The following is a 21,236-nucleotide window of genomic DNA, read 5'->3' as shown; positions in this document are numbered from 1 at the left end:
ACATTATGAAGTTTATGCTTTCTGCTTTTTTAACGCATCCCAGCACGGAGTCACTCACCCTTTCTTTCATCCGCTGGACGATGAAGCGGAGGTACTTGCACATCTCCTGTTTGCTGAGGTTCTTCTTTTTACTCCCCTGCGAACGTTAGGACAAGGCGTGAGGTAGCGGCGAGGGTTCGGGAAGTTTTGGCGGTAGCGCCCACCTACCCTGCAGAAGACGCACTGCCAGTGCGAGCCGGCGTCGCGGGGCCGGCCGTCCTCCGCCAGACACTTGAGGTGAAAGACGCGGAAGCAGTTGTCGCAGGGCAGCACGTCGCCCGGCAGGTGACACTGGAAGCAGTACCAGTCGTGACTCTCGGCTTCCCACTCCTGAGGAGGACACGCAGGAGAGCACATGTTGGCGTCACCCTGCTCCCCCTCCTGGCCGCACAGGAGGAAGGCACAAACCAAAGTTAATCCCAATTTTTTAGGCACAAGTCACATCCATCCATCCATCATCTGCCGCTTAAGTCGGGGTCAGGTCGGCCGGGCTGCAACTATTAGTTTGATAATCAATTCATTGACTTTTTTAAATGACATTGAAAAAGATTTACATTTGCTAATGGTAAAAACAACAGGAAAAAAACAAGTTTATTTAACTTGAGGTATTTTAATGCTCGACTCTTTTAATTCCACTGACGGTGCTGAACGTCCAATCATATGACTCGTAACTTGACTAAAACTCTGAAAAATGAGTTTATCACTAATAGACTAAATGTAACTCGTAGTGTTAGCTAAGCCTGTCGCAATATGCAATAATTCCATTTATCGCACGGTAAATGAAAATGAAGGCGGTAATTTTCCCGCTGCAATTTATCGCGTCGCGTGCACGTGCGTGCGTGCATTCGGCAAACGTGCTGTTAAAAGTTCGGCTTCCTTGTTACCAACAACGCGAAATGCATCTTCGTTCCGGGTTCGGCGCGGGTTCAGCGAAAAATAGCGCGGGAGCCAATCCATTCCCATTATATCCCATTGTTCAACGTATACCGGCCGCGTCAGTGCTCCGGATTGACAGTTTAGGCTATTTTCTATTTTTGCCTGAGACGCATCCGTCAAAATGGGCGGAGCCGGGCCTGGAGTCAACAGCCCAGTTGCTTATTCACGGTTTAACCAGCGAACATGGACGAAGAACGCTCCATCATGGAGGTGGAAAGTCACAAAGTGATTTATGATGCAGCAGATCATCATTATAAGGACAAAATTAAAAAGGAAGCTGTATGGTGTCCTATTATGTGTGTTTTTCTGGCAATTATATCAAACACACGACGTGCTGACAACTTTGTTTTTTATTAACACACGGCGCTAACAACACTTCCTCAACGTGTGGCTCTCTCACTTCCGCGTCACATGAACAAACAACATCACCGTTGCATGCGCTTCAGGGTGCCTCGGAAAACATCCAATCAGAATATTACACATGGAAGGCCATAGCAGAAGCTATGAGGGGAAAAGTTTTCATTTGCCTAAATGCTTGTTCTTAAGTGCAATTGAATTTTTTTCTTGAAAAAGACATTTTATTTATTCTGTGTTTCAGTGCGATATTCATATAGTTGTCTTTTACTTAAAAGAGATATGGTCTAATGTTTTCAGTTATGATTTCTTTCTTTCTAAGTTTTTTTGAACTTAAGAGTAAACATTTATTACATTTAAATGGGTGTACTTGATCTATTATACATACTGTAATAGGGCTGCAGCTATCGATTATTTTAGTAGTCGATTAATCGATGAACGAGTTAGTTTGAATAATCGAGTAATCGGATAAGGAACATGAAAAATTAAAATACCTGAGCTGAGCCTCAAACAGTATAAAAAAAAAAAAAAAAGGATCTATGTACCACAAAAGAACAATTGGCTAATTTACATAGCAAAAGTCCGCTAGCTTAAATGCTATAAAATGCTAACTTTTTTTTTTCTTCAAACAATGCCCTTAAATGGTTCAAACATTCCCACAAAAAACGGCTAAATATGAATGCATAAAAATCATTAGCACAAACGAAAACTTAGCTTACGTTGGTCTTAACAGGGTGCAGTTGGATTCAGCCATGTGAAATGAGGCAGACCAGAGGGCAGTGTATCCACCCTAATCAATAAAACTAAATGCAAACATCTTCAAAATAAACTATTACAATGCCACTTTAATAAACGAATACTTGAAGCAATAAAATTTAATTTGAATATTTTTTTTCTAATCAAATACTCGAGTTAATCGGTTAATCGTTGCAGCACTATACTGTATTCTCACTGTGTTATTGTAAATTGTTTTTTAAAAAATTGGGGGGGGGGCGGCGCATTAAAGGGATGGGAATTGATAGGATTTTTACGATTCCGATTCCATTATCGATATTGCTTAACGATTCGATTCTCTTATCGATTCTAATTTGGGGAAAAAGAAGAACAAACGTTTTGATTGGCATCGAGTTTGTTTAATCAGAAGTCACAACCTTACAAACTCACAACGAGATCAAAAGAGGCCCAAAGCCTCAATGTTAACTGTGGCAATAAGTGGCAAATACACAAGAATGTGTAACATTTTACTGAAACGTTTATCTAATAGAAATAAAAAATATTGGTATATATTGGCAGATAGGTTTTTGTTCTGCCTTTGGCAATATGTGTTAAAGCAGGGGTCCCCAAACTTTTTCCTGTGAGGGCCACATAACTTTTCCCTTCTCTGATGAGGGGCCGGGGTCAGTTTGTAACAGAAAAAGTGTGACGATTGCAGAAGTGCATAAATGTAAAAAAATATTGTTTTTCAGAAAGCCACAATCAAATAATCCTTTCTGGATTCTTTATAATAATAATAATAATAATTAATAATAAAAACACTATTAATTAAATAGATAATAACCAAATAACCCTCTCTGAATTCTTCAAGGAAAAGGCCAGAAAATAAATAACACGATTGAGAAAAAAAAAAATTCAAAATGGCCGGACCAAATGTGGAGGCGGGCCGTATTTGGGCCGCGGGCCGCAGTTTGGGGACTAGTGGGTTAACGTGTATTATTTTACCATTACATTGAATTGCATGCCTTTTAGTTTTTGTGGCGCCCCTGTGCTTCCTCACGCTAAGAAGAACGCGCTCACGTGAAGAAGAGCGCCCTTACACCCAAAGAAGAAATGCCGCATCCAAGTGAGTGAGCGAGTTAGTGAGAGAGGGAAACACTTCTACGAGCCTACGTTCTTTGTTAATGTTAATATCTACAGAGGCAACGCCGGTATGTATCATCTTTTGTGTTGTTGTTGTTGTGTTTCCACTCGCGATCGGACACTTAAATCCAGTTGTGTAGTGGTTTGAACGATGTGCTAATGCTAGCGAACGAATGCTAACCATACTGTTATTAGCAGCCAATCATCGCTGATTTACGTTGATGCAAACCTGTTTGTTATTGGGGACGAAATTGATTTGTTTCATTTCTATTCTTAGTTTCACTCTTCAAGTGATGGTTGATTAAAGTCAGCAAATCATACCAACGTCTTCTGCATCGTCATTTGGGAGTTTAGCTAGCTGTATAGCCATGACTGAGCCTTAGCCTCTCTGTGAGGACAGCGCAGTCGTATTCCCTCCCGATGCAGTTATCTCCACCTTGCAATGACTGCAAGTCGCTTTGTTGTAATTTTTCCTCGTGAAGTGAACACACACTTTCGAGCGTTTGAACCTACGTGCTGTCATTGTTATGTTTATGGCTGCAATGCTCGTGCTTACCCGTCGTAACCTTTCATTTTCACAGTCTTTCCTGGTGAAGTGTAGTCAAACTTTGGAGCGAGTGGTTCTTGGCGCCATGCTAGTTTGATGCGTCTGGACAACAACACATGTCACGACGCAATACGCGTCTTTAGGAATCGTTAGAGGGATTGTTAAGGCTTTTTCATTGTGATGTCGAGGCCTCGAAACACTCGGAACCGGTTCCGAATTGGAATCGGATTTCGATTCCCATCCCTAGCAATAATATCGCATATCGCAATAATTTCTGAGATAATTATCGCATACTAAAATTTGTTATCGCGACAGGCCTAGCGTTAGCATATCATTCGCGTTAGCATTAAACTCTTGGACTCTTTAGGACTAAAACGTATAATTTGAATTTGACAGACTAAAACATTTTGAGAACTGTCGTCTAAAACTACACGAAATTTGTATGAGATTTCGTTGACTAAAACTAGATGAAGACGAAAACATTTTGAAATGACTAAAATATGACTAAGACCCACAAGTATTTTCGTCCAAAAGACTAAGACCAAAATTAAAAGGGCTGCTGAAAACAACACTGGTGATAGCATATTGTTAACCTTCTGAGCTACAAAGTATTGCGATATATCACCTTTTCGAGTTACTGTCACAACCCGAGTGATCACACACATACACACATATATTTGCACGTATTGGGATACCCGCTTAGCCAAAACTGGAGACAAGCAGGGACAAAAGAGCTCGCCGTTCTCCCAATTTTTGCAGAGGGGCAGAGGAGTCTAAGCATGCCGGACACAAGTGAACACACAAGGAGATCAACCGCTAAGTCTTTGTTAGGACTAAAAAGACACTACCGGGACACAGACGTGTTTCCGCTCCCTTGCCTTATTGTGGGGACTTGGCTTTTCAAATTTTGAGTTAAAACTTTCATTTATTTCAAAAATCACATCGTCAAAAGAGGACGAGAATGCTTCGACTATGTTTTTTTTTTTCCCCCATCAAGGTGCGGAAGCACGTCTGCGCGTGAGTAGCGACCGAAAAATTGCGGTCACTTCCATCAGGAAAGGGTTTCTCTAGGGCTGCCACCATTAATCAATTTTCTATTTTTCTATTGTGATCGTCAATAATTGTTTAGAGACATTGCTGACCTGAAAAGTGTCTAAATACTCTTTTTGTAGTTTCTTAAAGGGAACCTCGGCCATGTTTTAAGCTGGGGGTGATGACGCGGTTGGCCTGGACTGGGAAAATAGCTGTGCTAGCTAGCATGAAGCTATTTTGACGACTGGCATGACTTTGTCACATTCTGCTGCTGGTCGGACTGTTTTATTACAGAGCTGCGGGATGAGTTCCCAATGTCGTACCTGCACCCAATTCCAGCTCATCAGCAGTGTCTTTAAACCGATCCTAGGCGGCTTGCCGAGATATTGACTTGCTGCCATTTGACATTTTGTATATCCCTTCGTTGCTAGTTGCATCATCGCCTTGATTTTTTTTGTTTGTCAGCCTTTCACCGCGATCTTCCCTTTTTTATATATATATATATATATATATATATATTTTTTTTTATTTACTGATCCCGACGTACTGTCACGACCCATTTTTGTGTCTCCATTTTCGGGAGCACATGTTTTATTTTGCGTTTTCAATAAACACTTTTACACAATCCTTATATTACGGTTGTCTGCTTGGTGTCTGAAGTGAGCCGCGTTTTCTAAATCCATGGTCAAGCCAGCAGCACTTTCTTTTCAGTTGCGTTTCCCTTTCAGGTTTTATCGCATGAAAACTGGATTCATTACCTTATTACTATTCATCCTTCACACAGCCCCTGGAAACAGAAATGTTTTGTTTAATCCATCTGCAGGCGTCCGGGAGAGTGATTTTTGATTGACTGATGAATTTACGACACTGTACGGGTGTGCGCTGGTCCACATGGGAAACGCAGTCTTCTTTAAGGCAAAACACTACCGCTTTTGTCCAGCGGCATCGCTAAAATTGACCAAAACTGAAAAGTTACCAGGTGTTGCTTTAACTTAAAATGGTCTTTAATTACATTTTTCATGATTTTTTTTTTTAATTTCCACTTACTTTTTACTGTATTTTCTATTAAATATTAAATTAAAATTTTTTTTTTTTTTTTAAACTAAAAAAAAAAAAAAAAAAAAAGTTGGGTGGGAAAATAAAGAGTCCAAACAATATGTTTAAAAATAAATAATAAACAACAATAATCCTTTGTGGTAGGCAGCCCTAGTTGTCTCGCACATGTCGCGCAGTCACAGACTTGTTGACTTTGTATATACATGGTCAAACAAACTGATAACTCATACCTCATGCGTACTATTCCCCCGAAAAATATGCTCTCATTTGTATTAACCCCCCATTTTTGCCCTTCAAAAGCAGTTTTTTTAAAACCTGTATTCATGTATTGTACGCTCCCCAATGTGCTTGGAATGCATGCTCAAGAAATTCAGCTCCCAGATTATCTGCATCATGATTTGTATAGTTAAATGTTTTTCAAATAAACACTACTTTTCTTTAATATTATTTTTAATAGAATAATTTTTGTTGTCGCTTCCGTATGAGAACAACAGAATTTAATTTTTCTGATGATGACTGGCGATTTACCGACTTTTAGCTTCATAAAAATATATAAAATTCACCAAAAATATAAAATGTAAAATAAATATTTGAAATATTAAATGAGTTTTATGAAAAATTTAGTGTTTTAAAAATAAAATGAAATTGAAAAAAATATATAGAAAATGTATCAAATTTATGTAATAAAACCCAAACAACAAAAAGCAAAAATACATTTTATTGTTTTCATTATATTAGCTAAATTCTAAAAAAAAAAAAAAAAAAAAAAAAAATCAAAAATATATAAAATTCACCAAAAATATAAAATGTAAAATAAACATTTTAAATATTAAATGAGTTTTATGAAAATTTTAAAGTGTTTTAAAAATAAAATGAAATTGAAAAAAATATAGAAAATGTATCAAATTTATGTAATAAAACCCAAACAACAAATAGCAAAAATACATTTTATTGTTTTCATTATATTAGCTAAATTCTAAAAAAAAATTCAAAAATATATAAAATTCACAAAAAGTATAAAAACATTTTAAATATCAAATGAAAAAAATTTAAAGTGTTTAAAAAAAAAAATGAAATTGAAATAAATATAGAAAATTTATCAAATTTATATAATAAAACCAAACAAGAAATACAAAAAATACATTTTCTTATTTTCATTATACTAGCTAAATTCTAAAACAAAAAAATTAAAAAAAATAAAATTCATCATAAATAAAAAAAGGTAAAATAAACATTTTAAACATTAAATGAGTTAAATGCAAATTTTAAAAATTGTTTTAAAAAATAATAAAAGGAAACAGAAAAAAATGAAGAAAATTTATCAATATAAAACAACAAATACAAAAAATATATTTTATTATTTTCATTATCTTTTTTCATTCGACAAAATTAAATATATCTATTTCTTTATTTGATAGCAATTTGTTTTCATTTTCTAAAAAATCTTTTTATGAATTTCTCATTTCCAGCAGTCTTATTCCATTTAATTTTCTACATTCTTTCCTTTTTAAAATCAATACCATTTTAAATGTACTCACGTATTCCTCCAATGGTTTATATATATTTGTGAACTCCTTGAAATTATATGACATAAAATAACTCAATAGCTGCCATTGACGGTGACAGAAGTCCAATGACTCGTTCCGGTACAAACGGATTTGACGTCTATCACCGTCAATGGCAGCCTATGAGTTAAGAACATACCAGCGAATTAGTGTAATGTACAATACATGATTACAGAGCAAAAAATGTCTTCTTTTTTTTTTTTTTTTTTTTTTTTTTTTTAAATCAAATAAAATGTAGCACAAAATGGTACTGCAAGTTCCGAGTTGTTTGTTTCCATCAAATGTGTGACTGTGCAACACGTAGCGCTTTTGTGTTAGTGGCGCTAAAGAGGGGTGCTAAGAACAATAAGGATGCAACACGTACCTTGCTTCCTTCTGCTTGAGGCTCCTGTGATGACAATGATTCAAAGAGGAAGTCTTTAACTTATCCACTGCCATTGACAGTGATAGACATCAAATCCATTTCAATTTTGGATGGCTGGCATTGACTGATCGTGCTTCGCTGGCGTTGACAGCGCGAAACGTCCAATGGATGTCTCGCGGCGTCAATGGCAGCTAATTAGTTAAAAGCACGTGGGCGCTGCAGTAACAGCATTATTGACCTCCATGGAGTTGCCCACCCCATCAAACGCAAATTCATATCAAAATAATGTCACTTGTTTGCGCTACTTTTGTGCCAGTTTGTGCTGTAAAAAGAAAAAAAGGTTTTGTACATATTCTGCTTTAAATTTGTAGTGATGACGTCACGGAGCCCCCCATCTACGGTGGAACGGAACCGCAATGGTGCCGTTTGTTTGTGCCATTTTGTGCTGCAAACATTTTTGCTTGTGCTGCAACAGTTATGTAGATATTCAAATTTAATTGGTAGTAAAGTGCCCAAGATGGCACACCCCTAGTGTTGATGAGCAATAAACATCTGTGAAAGGAACTGGAGTCTCGTATGCCATCAACACGCAAACACGAATGTGTGCAAGCACGCACGCGGCGATAAAAGGCAGCCGTGAAAATTACCGCCCTCATTTTTATACACCTTGCGATAAATGGACTAATTGCATATCGCGACAGGCTTAGCAACTTCAATAAAACATGTCGTTGGTTAGTTAGGACTCATGATATGCCAGCTTGTTGTCTCCTGTCGTCTTCCAAAATTACAACTGGGTGACGACTAGAGCTGGGAATCTTTGGGCACCTAACGATTCGATTACGATTACGATTCAGAGGCTCCGATTCGATTATAAAACGATTATTGATGCACCCCCCTCCTTTTTTTTTTGTTTTAAATGTTTTGTACATTAGTTCCAAAATTGTTCAAAAATACTCTCAGGCTAAACCAAACTACTATTTCAGTATCAAGTTAACATATAGCAGTAAAAAAATATACAAAAATAACAGTAAATAAAAAACTCTAGTCCCCATTCGATATCAGCAGCTTTAAACTACATTCAATTATTTTAATGTTGTGAATCAACCGTTAAAGTTGTTAAAATTGCTCCCGTCATTCCATAATTTCCCTTTTGTCTACTTTCGACATGTGAAAGTTTAAAAACTATTTTAAAGATAGATTAGAATCAATATTTTACCGATTTAGGAGTATTTTAGATAAAAAGTTAATTAGGTTTGCTTGGAAGGTTCGCTACAACAGCCTTGCAGGGAACTGTACTGCTTTAAGATGGCGGCCGTTTACTACGCCCGCATCTAGCTTTTTGTAGCTGTGCTGCTAACGCTACCGTATCTATATTACATCTAGTCCTATATAAATGATATCTACCGTAATATTATGTTGATGTACTTTATAGCAGCTTTTCGGCAGCAGTCAGGTATGTTGTTTTGTTTTTTTTATCTCGTGGCATGAGTTGAGCTAGAGCCGTGAGTTGAGCACTGGCATTACCCGAGGGACCGGGTAATGAGAAGCATGATGTTTAGCTCCTCTCGCTCCCTTCCTCATTGTCCCAAAGACCGCGCGGCGCGCTGAGTGTGTTGTACTTGCGCTTTACTTTGCATATTTCAATAATCGGAATTTGGATGTTTGTGAATCGTTCTCGAATCTTCCACGGCCGAATCGCGAATAATCTAAGAATCGGAAATTTTGCACACCTCTAGTGACGACGCTTTAGGTGTTCATTCACAACAGTGTACCCTCCTTTGTTTCACTGAAATAAGTCAATGTTTTGGCCACTCTGGTGTGCTTTTTTGGCTTTGTGCCGCTCTCCCAGCTTGCATACCGAACGTCCAGCATTCTCAAGTTTCCACGCATATATTTTTTTAACCTTTTATTAACCGTCGATCTGATATTGTGCTCGTCGACGCATTTACATCACCGATGACGCCGACTATGTCGACTCGTCGGAACAGCTCTAGTCACGATTTCAAAGCCAATAAAATTTTCTGTCATACCGTTCCTACGGTATTAGCTAGAGGTGGGAATCTTTGGGCACCTAACGATTCGATTACGATTCAGAGGCAACGATTCGATGATAAATCGATTATTGATGACACCCACAAACCCCCCCAAGTTATTAGCTGCTTTCAATGTTTCGTACATTAGTTACAAAAATTGTGCAAAAACCCTCTGAGGCTTAAATAAACAACTATTTCAGTATCAATTTAACAGTTCAAAACAGTAAATAAAATATTCAAGTCCCCATTCTGTATCAGCAGCTTTAAACTACATTTAATTAATGTAATGTTGTGAATCAACCGTTAAAGTTTTTTAAATTGCTCCCATTATTCCATAACTTCCTGTCTACATTAGACATGTGAACGTTTTAAAACTGTTTTAAAGATAGTTTCAAATTAAGATTTTGCCGATTTAGGAGTATTTTAGATATAAAGTTAATTAAATTTGCTACTACAGAGCCTTCTAGAGAAGTCCCCTGCTTTAAGATGGTGGCTGTTTACCAACACCGGCAAGTCTGTCATTTCGCATCTAGTTTTCAATACGTGTGCCGCTAACGCCATTGAGTCTGTCATTTTGTAGCTAGTTCTGTATACATGATATCTATAACCTACCAAAACATGGTATGGACTTAGTTTGTAGCGGCTGTCGGCAGCAGTCAGGTATCATTGTTTTTTTATCTAGCGGCATGAGTTGAGCCAGAGCCGTGAGTTGAGCATTGTCATTAGCCGGGTAATGACAAGCATGATGTTTACTCTTGGAATGCAATGCGGTCCGTTCCTCATTGCGTCCTGAAGACCGCGCTGCCTGTGTTTTATTTCCGCTTTACCTGGTGTAATTCAATAATCGGAATTTGGATGTTTGTGAATCTTTCTCGAATCTTGCACGGCCGAATCGCGAATAATCTAAGAATCGGGAATTTCGCACACCTCTAGTACTAGCTATTTTATATATTAAAAAAAAATTGCAGGGCAGAATCCCTCGCTTGCAGCTGCAAGGCTCACCCCTCCACCTCCGGCTGTTGCTCAGTGAGTCAGCTGTGCTACACCATGGCTGAAGTCGCTGGTATTGGAATACTTGGGCTACAAAAAAATTGCAGACGGCCGCGGCTTAGAGGAGGAGGGTCAAAAGTAGAGGTGTGCAAAATTTCCGATTCTTAGATTATTCGCGATTCGGCCGTGGAAGATTCGAGAACGATTCACAAACATCCAAATTCCGATTATTGAAATATGCGAAGTAAAGCGGAAGCACAACACACTCAGCGCGCCGCGCGGTCTTCGGGAGCCAATGAGGACCGAAGCGAGAGTAGCTAAACATCATGCTTCTCATTGCTTGGCCCCTCGGGTAATGCCAATGCTCAACTCACGGCTCTAGCTCAACTCATGCCACGAGATAAAAAAACACAAAAACATACCTGACTGCTGATGAAAAGCTGCTACAAAGTACATCCACATAATGTTACGGTAGATATCATTTATATAGGACTAGATGCACTATAGATTCGGTAGTGTTAGCAGCACATCTACAAAAAGCTAGATGTGGGCATTAGTAAACGGCTGCCATCTTAAAGCAGTACACTTCTCTGCCAGGCTGTTGTAACGAACCTTCCAAGCGAACCTAATTAACTTTTTATCTAAAATACTCCTAAATCGGTAAAATATTGACTTGAATCTATCTTTAAAATAGTTTTAAAACTTTCACATGTCGAAAGTAGACAAAAGGGAAATTATGGAATAACGGGAGCAATTTTAACAACTTTAAGGGTTGATTCACAACATTAAATTAATTGAATGTAGTTTAAAGCTGCTGATACAGAATGGGGACTGGAGTTTTTTATTTAATGTTATTTTTATATATTTGTTTACTGCTATACGTTAACTTGATACTGAAATAGTAGTTTGGTTTAACCTGAGAGTATTTTTGAACAATTTTGGAACTAATGTACAAAACATTTATAAAAAAAAAAATTTTTTTAAAGGAGGGGGGTGCATCAATAATCGTTTTATAATTGAATCGGAGCCTCTGAATCGTAATCGTAATCGAATCGTTAGGTGCCCAACGATTCCCAGCTCTAGTCAAAAGACATGTAAAACATGTTCGCGGAGGGTGGCTGCCAGAGGAGGCAATATCCCCAATATGATTTCATCGCCCATCGCTTTATACAAAATCAAAAGTTAGTAAACATTGTCAAAAACGTTTCCCAAAAGCTGTGAGAGTTAACTTTAGCGTGTTTAGTGTGTCTAGCGGTGGTAAAAAATACTGTAACATAAGCTTGTTAACGAAGCAGACAACGTGGCTAAATAGCATGCAAAGACAGCTAACTAGTTTCCTCCCAACCATTAGCCTACTTTTGTTTAAATCTTCCACTATTGTAAACATCTGTTCGATATAACATTTTCATAATACAGCTTGTGGTTTCTTTCTCTTTGGCGACTGTCTGTGTTGAGAGAGAGAGCGAGAGGACGAGAGAGAGCGAGAGAGAGAGAGAGAGAGTGTGTGTGTGTATAATGTAATCATGATACGGGTCCTACACACCTGCTTTTTATGCAAAATAATTCCATTATTTTTGTTCGGTTGATAATAATGTTTAGCTGTGGACTGCATTTATTTTAATTTTATTTCGAATATTTTGTTATTTTTTAATAACAAAGTTTATCTTCCCATTATACTTATGTTCCAATTTGCTAATATGTTGTTTTGAATTTTTTTTAACCCAGAGATCTCAAATAACACATTTTAGAGCTGTAATTGCAATACCATGAAACCTTGATATTTTTGCTAAAAGGTATCATACCGTCTGAATCTCATACCGGCACATGCCTACACAGCACCCTATACAATGGACTGAAATGACAATAAACCTACGAAATGTTTGTGGTGGTAATAAGCGAAAGGTAACATTTCCGAATCAATTGGAGTTGGGGGGGGGGCCTGGAAAAAAACGATGATAGATAACATAGCATGGACCGAAAAAAACATTATTTGTAATACATTAACTGCAGCAGCACAAATGAACATTTTAACAGCACAAATATAGCATAAACGAACAGCACTATTTTTAGCCGGTTGAGATTGACCTATAAAAAAATAAATGAATAAATATCTCAAAAACAATGGCAGCACAGACAAAAGTTTTCACAGCACAAACCCGCACAAACGTTTGAAATCATTTCGATATAAATTTGCGTCTGATCAAGGGCCAACTTCATGGAGGTCCATCATTGCCATGTAGGGCTGCCACAGCTAATAGTCAAATAATCGACTGTCAAATATATCCATAACTATTTTGATAGTTGAATCGTAATCAATAATAAATAAATAAATAAATAAATAACTGCACTATTTTATAGAGCTGTCCCAATCGAACACGTAGTCTCTCACTCCTGCTGCTTTTCTTGATCAGGCAGTGCACTGGAGTTGCTTGTTAAAGTAATCGATGATTGACAGGTGTTAAGGTTTGATCTTGCCAGAGAAGCTTGGAAGCTGAAACTTCAAGGCATGTGTCAATCATCGTTTAGCTTGTCAAACACTTGCTGTGGCAACTCGTTGTGTGTAAGTGAACAGCGTGAGCGGATTTGAGTGGGCTCACTCAATGAAGCATTTAATAAAGGCGAGCATTTTTCTACATTATTCTTGTTTAAAACTAATCTGGTGGGACAGTTAGATGTTTAGAACTTACCATAATTATTACATTTGAAGTGCTTGTATGTATCTTTTTCCAATGCTAAATCTGAATAAATATATTGAACATGCATTTTTTTGGGTTGTTTTTTGGGTGGGGCTACTTTGCGGTGTTTCACTTATCGTGTGGGGTTCTGGTCCATTATGGTCTCCATTAACCGCGAAAAACAAAGGATCACTGTACTAGCTTATTTTTGCCCCCCGAAAAGGGAAAAAGTCAAAATTCTCATGATTAAAGAGTAAATATACTTTTTATGTCTTATTTTTAGGCTACTTTTAATTTTAAAAAAGGAAAAATAATAGTTTGATTTGTATTTTTTTTTGTATTTAAAATACAAATTTTGTTGTTGTTTTCTACATCCATTTTTTACATTTGCAGAAATACAAAAATAAAGGGGGGAAAAAAGTCTTATTTTCAATCTTGAATTTTCATTTTATTTCTGTATAAAATATCAAAAAAATGGAAAAAAGAAAAAAAAATCAGAAAATAATTCTTTTTTTTAAATTAAATAATAATCAACATTTCATTATTTAACTACATAACAATAAAATGAACCCCGCTGTTACTACTGTCTGATTTCTGTAGTCTTCCACGAACAAAAGATATTTGCTAACAACTGCTTTTGGGCTAGAAAAATACAACAGCAAATACCGTATTTTTCGGACTATAGGTTGCAGTTTTTTTTCATAGTTTGGCTGGGGGTGCGACTTATACTCAGGAGCGGCTTATGTGTGAAATTATTAACACATTATTGTATCATTTCACATGTTATTTTGTTTTTTGGAGTGACACTGATGGTTTGGTAAACTTGTTAGCATGTTCTTTACACTATAGTTATCTGAATAACTCTTAATAGCTATGTTACGTTAACATACCGGCCACGTTCGCAATTTCGTTGTTCATGCATCATGTAATATCATACTGTACACTTATTCAACATGTTGTTCTCTATTGTATTTTTATTTTAAATTCCCTTTCAAGATGGCATATTTGTTCTATGTGTTGGATTTTATCAAGTAAATTTCCCCCAAAAATGCGACTTATACTCCGGTGCGACTTATATGGTTTTTTTCCTCTTCGTTGGGCATTTTATGGCTAGTGCGACTTCTATTAAGGTGCGACTTAGAGTCAGAAAAATACGGTAATACCATTTCTACACGACCCAATTAGTGTCAAAAACAACTGCTGATAGTCGACTATCAAACTCATCCTTTGTGGCAGCCCTATTGCCAACTAAAACCTACGTAGCAGACACGACGGGATTTTCCCACACGCTTGTCAACAAGTGCCACTAAAGGTTTGCGGGGGCTCACCGTCTCATCCCCGGGCAGCCAATATCCCTCCTGCTCGATGCCCGCCTTGGAGCCCTTGCATCCCACCGTGAGCGTCTCCACTACCAGGCCGTCCTTGACGGCCAGGCTCAGCTGACGGGCCGTCTCTTTCGGGTGCATGCCAAAAATACGGCTAAGGTACCTGGTGGGAGGGGGACGGTTAGAGCTGCAAAGCCCGATGACTATAGTATGCCAATCCTTCTATTGCTCATTCTGGTCTTAACCACCAGTAATGCCATATGATATGACAACATACTGTATATATTGCTAAAACGTTCTAAATTTTCTATCGACATTTTACATGTCTATTGTCTTTACTGCCATAAATAGATCTGTTTCAGGAATGCACATTTCAATAGTTAGCCAATTGGCTCCCACTACTAAACGTACGGGAGTAATGCATGCAAGACAATCGAACTAGGGCTGTCAAACGATTAAAATTTTTCATCGAGTTAATCACAGCTTAAAAATTAATTAATCGTAATTAAACGCAATTCAAACCATCTATAAAATATGCCATATTTTTCTGTAAACTATTGTTGGAATGGAAAGATAAGACATAAGACAGATATATACATTCAACATACTGTACATGAGTACTGTCTTTGTTTATTATAACAATAAATCAACAAGATGGCATTAACATTATTAACATTCTGTTAAAGCGATCCATGGATAGAAAGTCTTGTAGTTCTTAAAAGATAAATGTTAGTACAAGTTAATGAAATTTTATATTCCAACCCCTCTTAATGTTTTCATTAATGTTTTCATTTCAATAAGATTTTTAAAATTTTCAAAGAAAAAATAAACTAGTAAAAAATAAACTTGTGTTGAATTGTGCTATATAAATAAATTTGCCTTGCCTAGTAGCTCGCTATTGTTGATGTCAATACACAATGCTCATGGGTGCTGAAACCCATAAAATCAGTCGCACCCAAGCGTCAGCAGAGGGCGACAAAAAACACAAGTAACAAGTGGATATGACACTGTGCTGTCATTTTAATCTGTTTGAGCGGGGCATGTGCATTAAATGCGTCAAATATTTTAACGTGATTAATTTGAAAAATGAATTACCGCCCGTTAACGCGATAATTTTGACAGCCCTAAAACGAACATAGCAATTCATTTAATCAATACAACACAATTTGTTCCAAAATCAATAATTCATTCATTTATTATGAAGGATTATTCCAAATTTTTAGTATGGGGTACCATATGAGACAGGATTACATATATAAACACATCTTTAATAAATATTTAAATATTTCATTGATGAAAATTTGGAATTAAATAAATAAAAGTCATTAAATGTGTAATTTATTCATTAGAATACCTGAATTCATGAAGTGCTGCAAAATGTGTCCATGTATTTATTAATTTAATAGCTGCAGGGAAATTGTATTTTTGCTAACATGCTAATCGATAAACATAGGCAATAACAGTAGGTTTGTTTATGTTTATCGATTAGCATGTTAGCAAAAGGGGAAATGGTATTTTTGTAAATATGCTAACATGTATATTAGCAAAATGGGATATGGTATTTTTGCAAATACGCTAACATGCATGTTAGCAAAATGGGAAATGGTATTTTTTAGGCCTGGCAAAATTATCGCGTTAACGGGCATGAATTTTTTTCTCAAAATTAAACACGTTAAAATATTTGACGCAATTAACGCACATGCCCCGCTCAAACAGATTAAAAGGACAGCAGTGTAATGTCCGCTTGTTACTTGTTTTTTAGTGTTTGGCGCCCTCTGCTGGCGCTTGGGTCCAAATGATTTTATGGGTTTAAGCACAATGAGTGAGCATGGTGTAATTATTGACATCAACAATGACGAGCTACTATTTTATTTTTTGATTGAAATTTTTACAAATTTTAATAAAACAAAAACATTAAGAGGGGTTTTAATATAAAATTTCTATAACTTGTACTAACATTTATCTTTTAAGAACTACAAGTCTTTCTATCCATGGATCGCTTTAATAGAATGTTAATAATGTTATGCCATCTTGTTGATTTATTGTTAGAATAAACAAATACAGTACTTATGTACCGCATGTTGAATGTATATGTTGTACATGTTGAATGTGTCTTATCTTTCCATTCCAACAATAATTTACAGAAAAATATGGCATATTTTATAGTTTAAATTGCGATTAATTACGATTAATTAATTTTTAAGCTGTAATCAACTCGATTAAAAATTTTAATCGTTTGACAGCCCTACTATTTTTGCTAACATGCTAATCAATAGACATTACCATGGGAAAACAGTCGTTCATTCGACCCGCCCACTCAAACGGATTGGACATCAAGCACCGGCAATGTCAGCCAACGAATGCATTCGACGAAAGGGCTTACTTGGAGATGCGGTCCATGTTGGCGATTTGTTTCTGATTGCGGATGACCTCGATTGCGGCCCAAACATACTGGACCACCTTGGGGTCAGCCAACCTCTTCTTCTCCACGCGGGACATCACTTCCTTATTCATCTTAACTGTGACAACAACACATGAAATGTATCTTTTAGCACTCAACTATAATACATGTACTTACTATCTCTATTCATTTGCTAGCCCGCTAACGTCCTGCTCACCATGAGCAAGTAATGCATGTAAGAAAATTAAAAATACAACACATACTGAAAACAAAACAACTTAATTCAAAATAATGATTACATTATTATTCAGGATTTTATGCTTACTTAATATACACCAGCCTTCAAACATCCAAACAAGTAGTCACAAGTATGCCACTCTGCTGCTTCTATTTACACTGGATAGGTTCAGGTTGCAGCACTACTTGATGCATTTACCGTTTGTGGCAGGTCAGTGTAATTTCCATTCAAAAGTAAAGTGAGTAAAGGGGAAAGCTGTCATAATTGTATCACTTTTTCCCAAAATAAAAATGTATATCCTGGCAAGTGATTGGTTAGCGAACAGTTCAGGGTTCGTTAGCCGAGATAGGCTCCAGCACCCCTGCAACTCTCGTGAGGATCAGCAGTACATAAAATTAATATACCGTGACATAGCAATATCGTGATAGAAAACAGTCCATATCGTTATATATTTTTCCCATATCGCACAGCACTAGGGGAATGTTATGCATATATATTTGGGCGGCTAATTTTGGGCTACATGCTCGGACATCACGACTGCTATGCTCTGAGCTTTATGATTTGTCATTAAACAATTGGTTGTAGAAAATAGGTGATTAAATTAGTGGCTTATGCCTAAAATGAGGGAACCAAATCAGGCAGACAGGCCACGAATACAGCAAACCGCACGAGACAGACGGCTAACAGTTAGCACTTTACCTGGCTGACGTGCAACACAAACTACTGGTACAAAAAACTAAATGTTCCCACAACTCGATATAATTTAAGATGTATTTAATCTCTGAGGTGAATTTAGCTCACCGTGAGACAAGTAACGGCAAGTTGGTTTCGTTCGTTACGCTAAAATGTGGCGTTGCTACGTCTAGCTAGCTAGCATGAAGAGAGAATACAGATTTGTATGTAATGGGAAACAAAAAAAAGACATTGCTTGTCATTTTTAATTGTGATTTTCTTTGTATTTAGAAGGGGGAGTCGACACTCGGCGCAGTGTGGTTAAACTGTTGTTATTTGAGATTGGCAGGTCAGTCTGGTTTGTTTTGAAGGGCGCCATATTGAGTTAGCCGCCGAGCAGCTCACGTCGCCGGCCAGCCGAGAGGAGTCGCCGCGCCGCGCAGTGTATCGAAGGAGCCCGATTGAAGCGCCACTCACCTCCGGGCACGGCGTCGCCAGCACACGGGCGAGGCGACGACGACGATGCACGCAGTTTTCACACCCGTTGCGGGCGAGGCGGGGCGGCGTTGCGTGTCCAGCCGACCACTATGGAGCAGAGCGCGGTTGGGAGGTAAACAGACCAACGGGGGACGCGCTCATGCGAGCTCTAGAGGCGAAGCGGGGTATTGCGCCGTCGGCAGTAGGAGCGGGGGCGTTGGGAGCACAATTTCTTTTTTAAATTTATTTATTATCATTCATAATTAATAATATTATTATTTTCATCAGGGACAGTGGTCACCACAATGATCGTCTATTCAAAAGTTGACACTTAAGGCCTTTATCACGCAAGTGCCTATTTTTGATCATTAAATAAAAACAGCAATATTTTGTCATTCTTAATTATTCATGTTAATTAATTTATTCATCTTCTGAATTGGTTACCCTCTCAAGTGTCATGGGGGTGCTGGAGCATATCCCAGCTAACAACGGGTAGGATGAAGGGTACACTTTAAACTGGTTGCAGCATGTCGCAGTAATTATTAATGTATTAAATATACAGTGATGGCCAAAAGTATTGGCACCCCTGCAATTTTGTCAGATAATGCTCAATTTCTCCCAGAATATGATTGCAATTTCAAATGCTTTGGTAGTATTATCTTCATTTATTTTGCTTGCAATGAAAAAACACAAACGGGAATGGGGAACATTTTTAAATCATCATCATCATTTTTGATTTTACACAAAACTCCAAAAACGGGCCGGACAAAAGTATTGGCACCCTTTTAAAAAATCATGTGATGCTTCTCTAATTTGTGTAAATAACAGCACTTGTTACTTACCTGTGGCACATAACAGTTGGTGGCTATAATTAAATCACACTTGCAGCCAGTTAAAATGGATTAAAGTTGCCTCAATCATTGTCCTGTGTCCTTGTGTGTAAGTCATTGAGCATGGAGAAAATAAAGAAGACCAAAGAACAGTCTGAGGATTTGAGTAGCAAAATTGTGAGGAATCATGGGCAATATCAAGGCTGCAAGGCCATCTCCAAAGACGTGAATGTTCCTGTATCTACAGTGCGCAGTGTCATCATTAAGTGTAAAGCCCATGGCACTGTGGCTAACCTCCCCAGATGTGGACGGAAAAGAAAAATTGACGATAGATTTCAATGAAAGATTGTGAAGATGATGGATTAGGAACCTCGACTAACATCCAAACAAGTTCAAGCTGTCCCGTAGTCCGAGGGTACAACAGTGTCAACCCGTACTGTCTGTCGGCGTCTGAATGAAAAGGGACTCTATGGTAGGATACCTAGGAAGACCCGAATGCATGAATAATGACTTACAGTGCCCTCCATAATTATTGACACCCCTGGTTAAGATGTGTTTTTTAGCTTCTAATATATTTTTTTATTCAAATAATATGGGACCTTAATGGAAAAAAAGAGAAAAATCCAACCTTCAATACAAGTGCATTCATTCAGTGGGGAAAAATTCCCACATAAAGAAAAAAATAATTTGACATCAAATAATGTGTGTCACAATTATTAGCACCCCTGGTGTTAATACTTTGTAAAGCCCCCAACAAAACAAGGTCTGGGGACTGAGATGGCCATGGGAGGAGCTTGATTTTGTGTCTGGTGAACCATTTCTGTGTAGATTTGGCCATATGTTTAGGGCCATTGTCTTGCTGAAAGACCCAGTGACGACCCATCTTCAGCTTTCAGGCAGAGGGCAACAGATTTTGATTTCAAATGTCCTGGTATTTCAAAGCATTCATGATGCCATGCACCCTAACAAAGTTCCCAGGGCCTTTGGAAGTGAAACAGCCCCACAGCATCACTAACTCGCCCCCATACTTCACAATGGGTATGAGGTGCTCTTCAGCATGAATTTAGTCCAAGATTGAGCTTTTTGGCAACAAACACTCTAAGTGGGTCTGGCGTGTCACCAAAGATGCGCATGGGCCCCTTGGTACCAATTGAGCATCGTTGGAACGTCACAGCCTACCTGAGTATTGTTGCTGACCATGTCCATCCCTTTATGACCACAATGTACCCAACTTCTAATGGCTACTTTCAGCAGGATAATGCGCCATGTCATAAAGCTGGAATCATCTCAGACTGGTTTCTTGACCATGACAATGAGTTCACTGTACTCAAATGGCCTCCACAGTCATCAGATCTCAATCCAATAGAGCATCTTTGGGATGTGGTGGAACGGGAGATTCGCAACATGGATGTGCAGCCGACAAATCTGCACCAACTGTGTGATGCCATCATGTCAATATGGACCAAACTCTGAGGAATGCTTTCAGCACCTTGTTGAATATATGCCACGAAGAATTGAGGCAGTTCTGAAGGCAAAAGGGGGTCCAACCCATTACTAGCATTGTATACCTAATAAAGTGGCCGGTGAGTGTATATCCTCATGTTTAACAGATGAAAGTTGAAGAATTTCCAGTTGACCCTTTCATCCTTTGATTTTTCTGAAAGTATCCCTGAGTCAAAAAAGTTTGGACACCACTGTTTTTTTTTTATTGTTCCAATCCTTCCATCTGTCCTTCCCTCCCTTCCTCTCTCCAATCTTTCTACCATTCCCTTTCGCTGTTCATGTCTCTCTGCCTTCCTCCTTTTGTGAAGCTAAGAAAACAGAGACAGACAGAAGACGGCATGA

General features: G+C 37.9%; 1 protein-coding gene across 2 annotated transcripts in view; it reads right to left on the bottom strand.

Moving 5' to 3' along the window:
* The window catches only part of zmynd11 (zinc finger, MYND-type containing 11), a 40,205-nt gene extending 21,498 nt beyond the window's left edge, over nt 1–18,707 (bottom strand). Inside the window, exons 1-6 of one of the 2 annotated variants that reach the window (XM_057857801.1) lie at nt 18,562–18,707; nt 17,157–17,292; nt 14,777–14,936; nt 7,751–7,774; nt 208–420; nt 59–136 (exon numbers count right to left, since the gene is read on the bottom strand). In XM_057857801.1, coding sequence (XP_057713784.1) covers nt 59–136; nt 208–420; nt 7,751–7,774; nt 14,777–14,936; nt 17,157–17,287 — 606 coding nt within the window. In that variant the 5' untranslated portion in view covers nt 17,288–17,292; nt 18,562–18,707. The remainder of the gene's footprint in view (nt 1–58; nt 137–207; nt 421–7,750; nt 7,775–14,776; nt 14,937–17,156; nt 17,293–18,561) is intronic. The other variant, XM_057857802.1, reaches the window with a different exon arrangement.
* Between the last annotated feature and the right edge of the window lie 2,529 nt (nt 18,708–21,236).

This window comes from Corythoichthys intestinalis, chromosome 14 (assembly GCF_030265065.1).
Source record: "Corythoichthys intestinalis isolate RoL2023-P3 chromosome 14, ASM3026506v1, whole genome shotgun sequence".
In the NCBI taxonomy this organism is placed as follows: domain Eukaryota; kingdom Metazoa; phylum Chordata; class Actinopteri; order Syngnathiformes; family Syngnathidae; genus Corythoichthys; species Corythoichthys intestinalis.
This window is presented reverse-complemented; position numbering and strand designations above follow the sequence as displayed.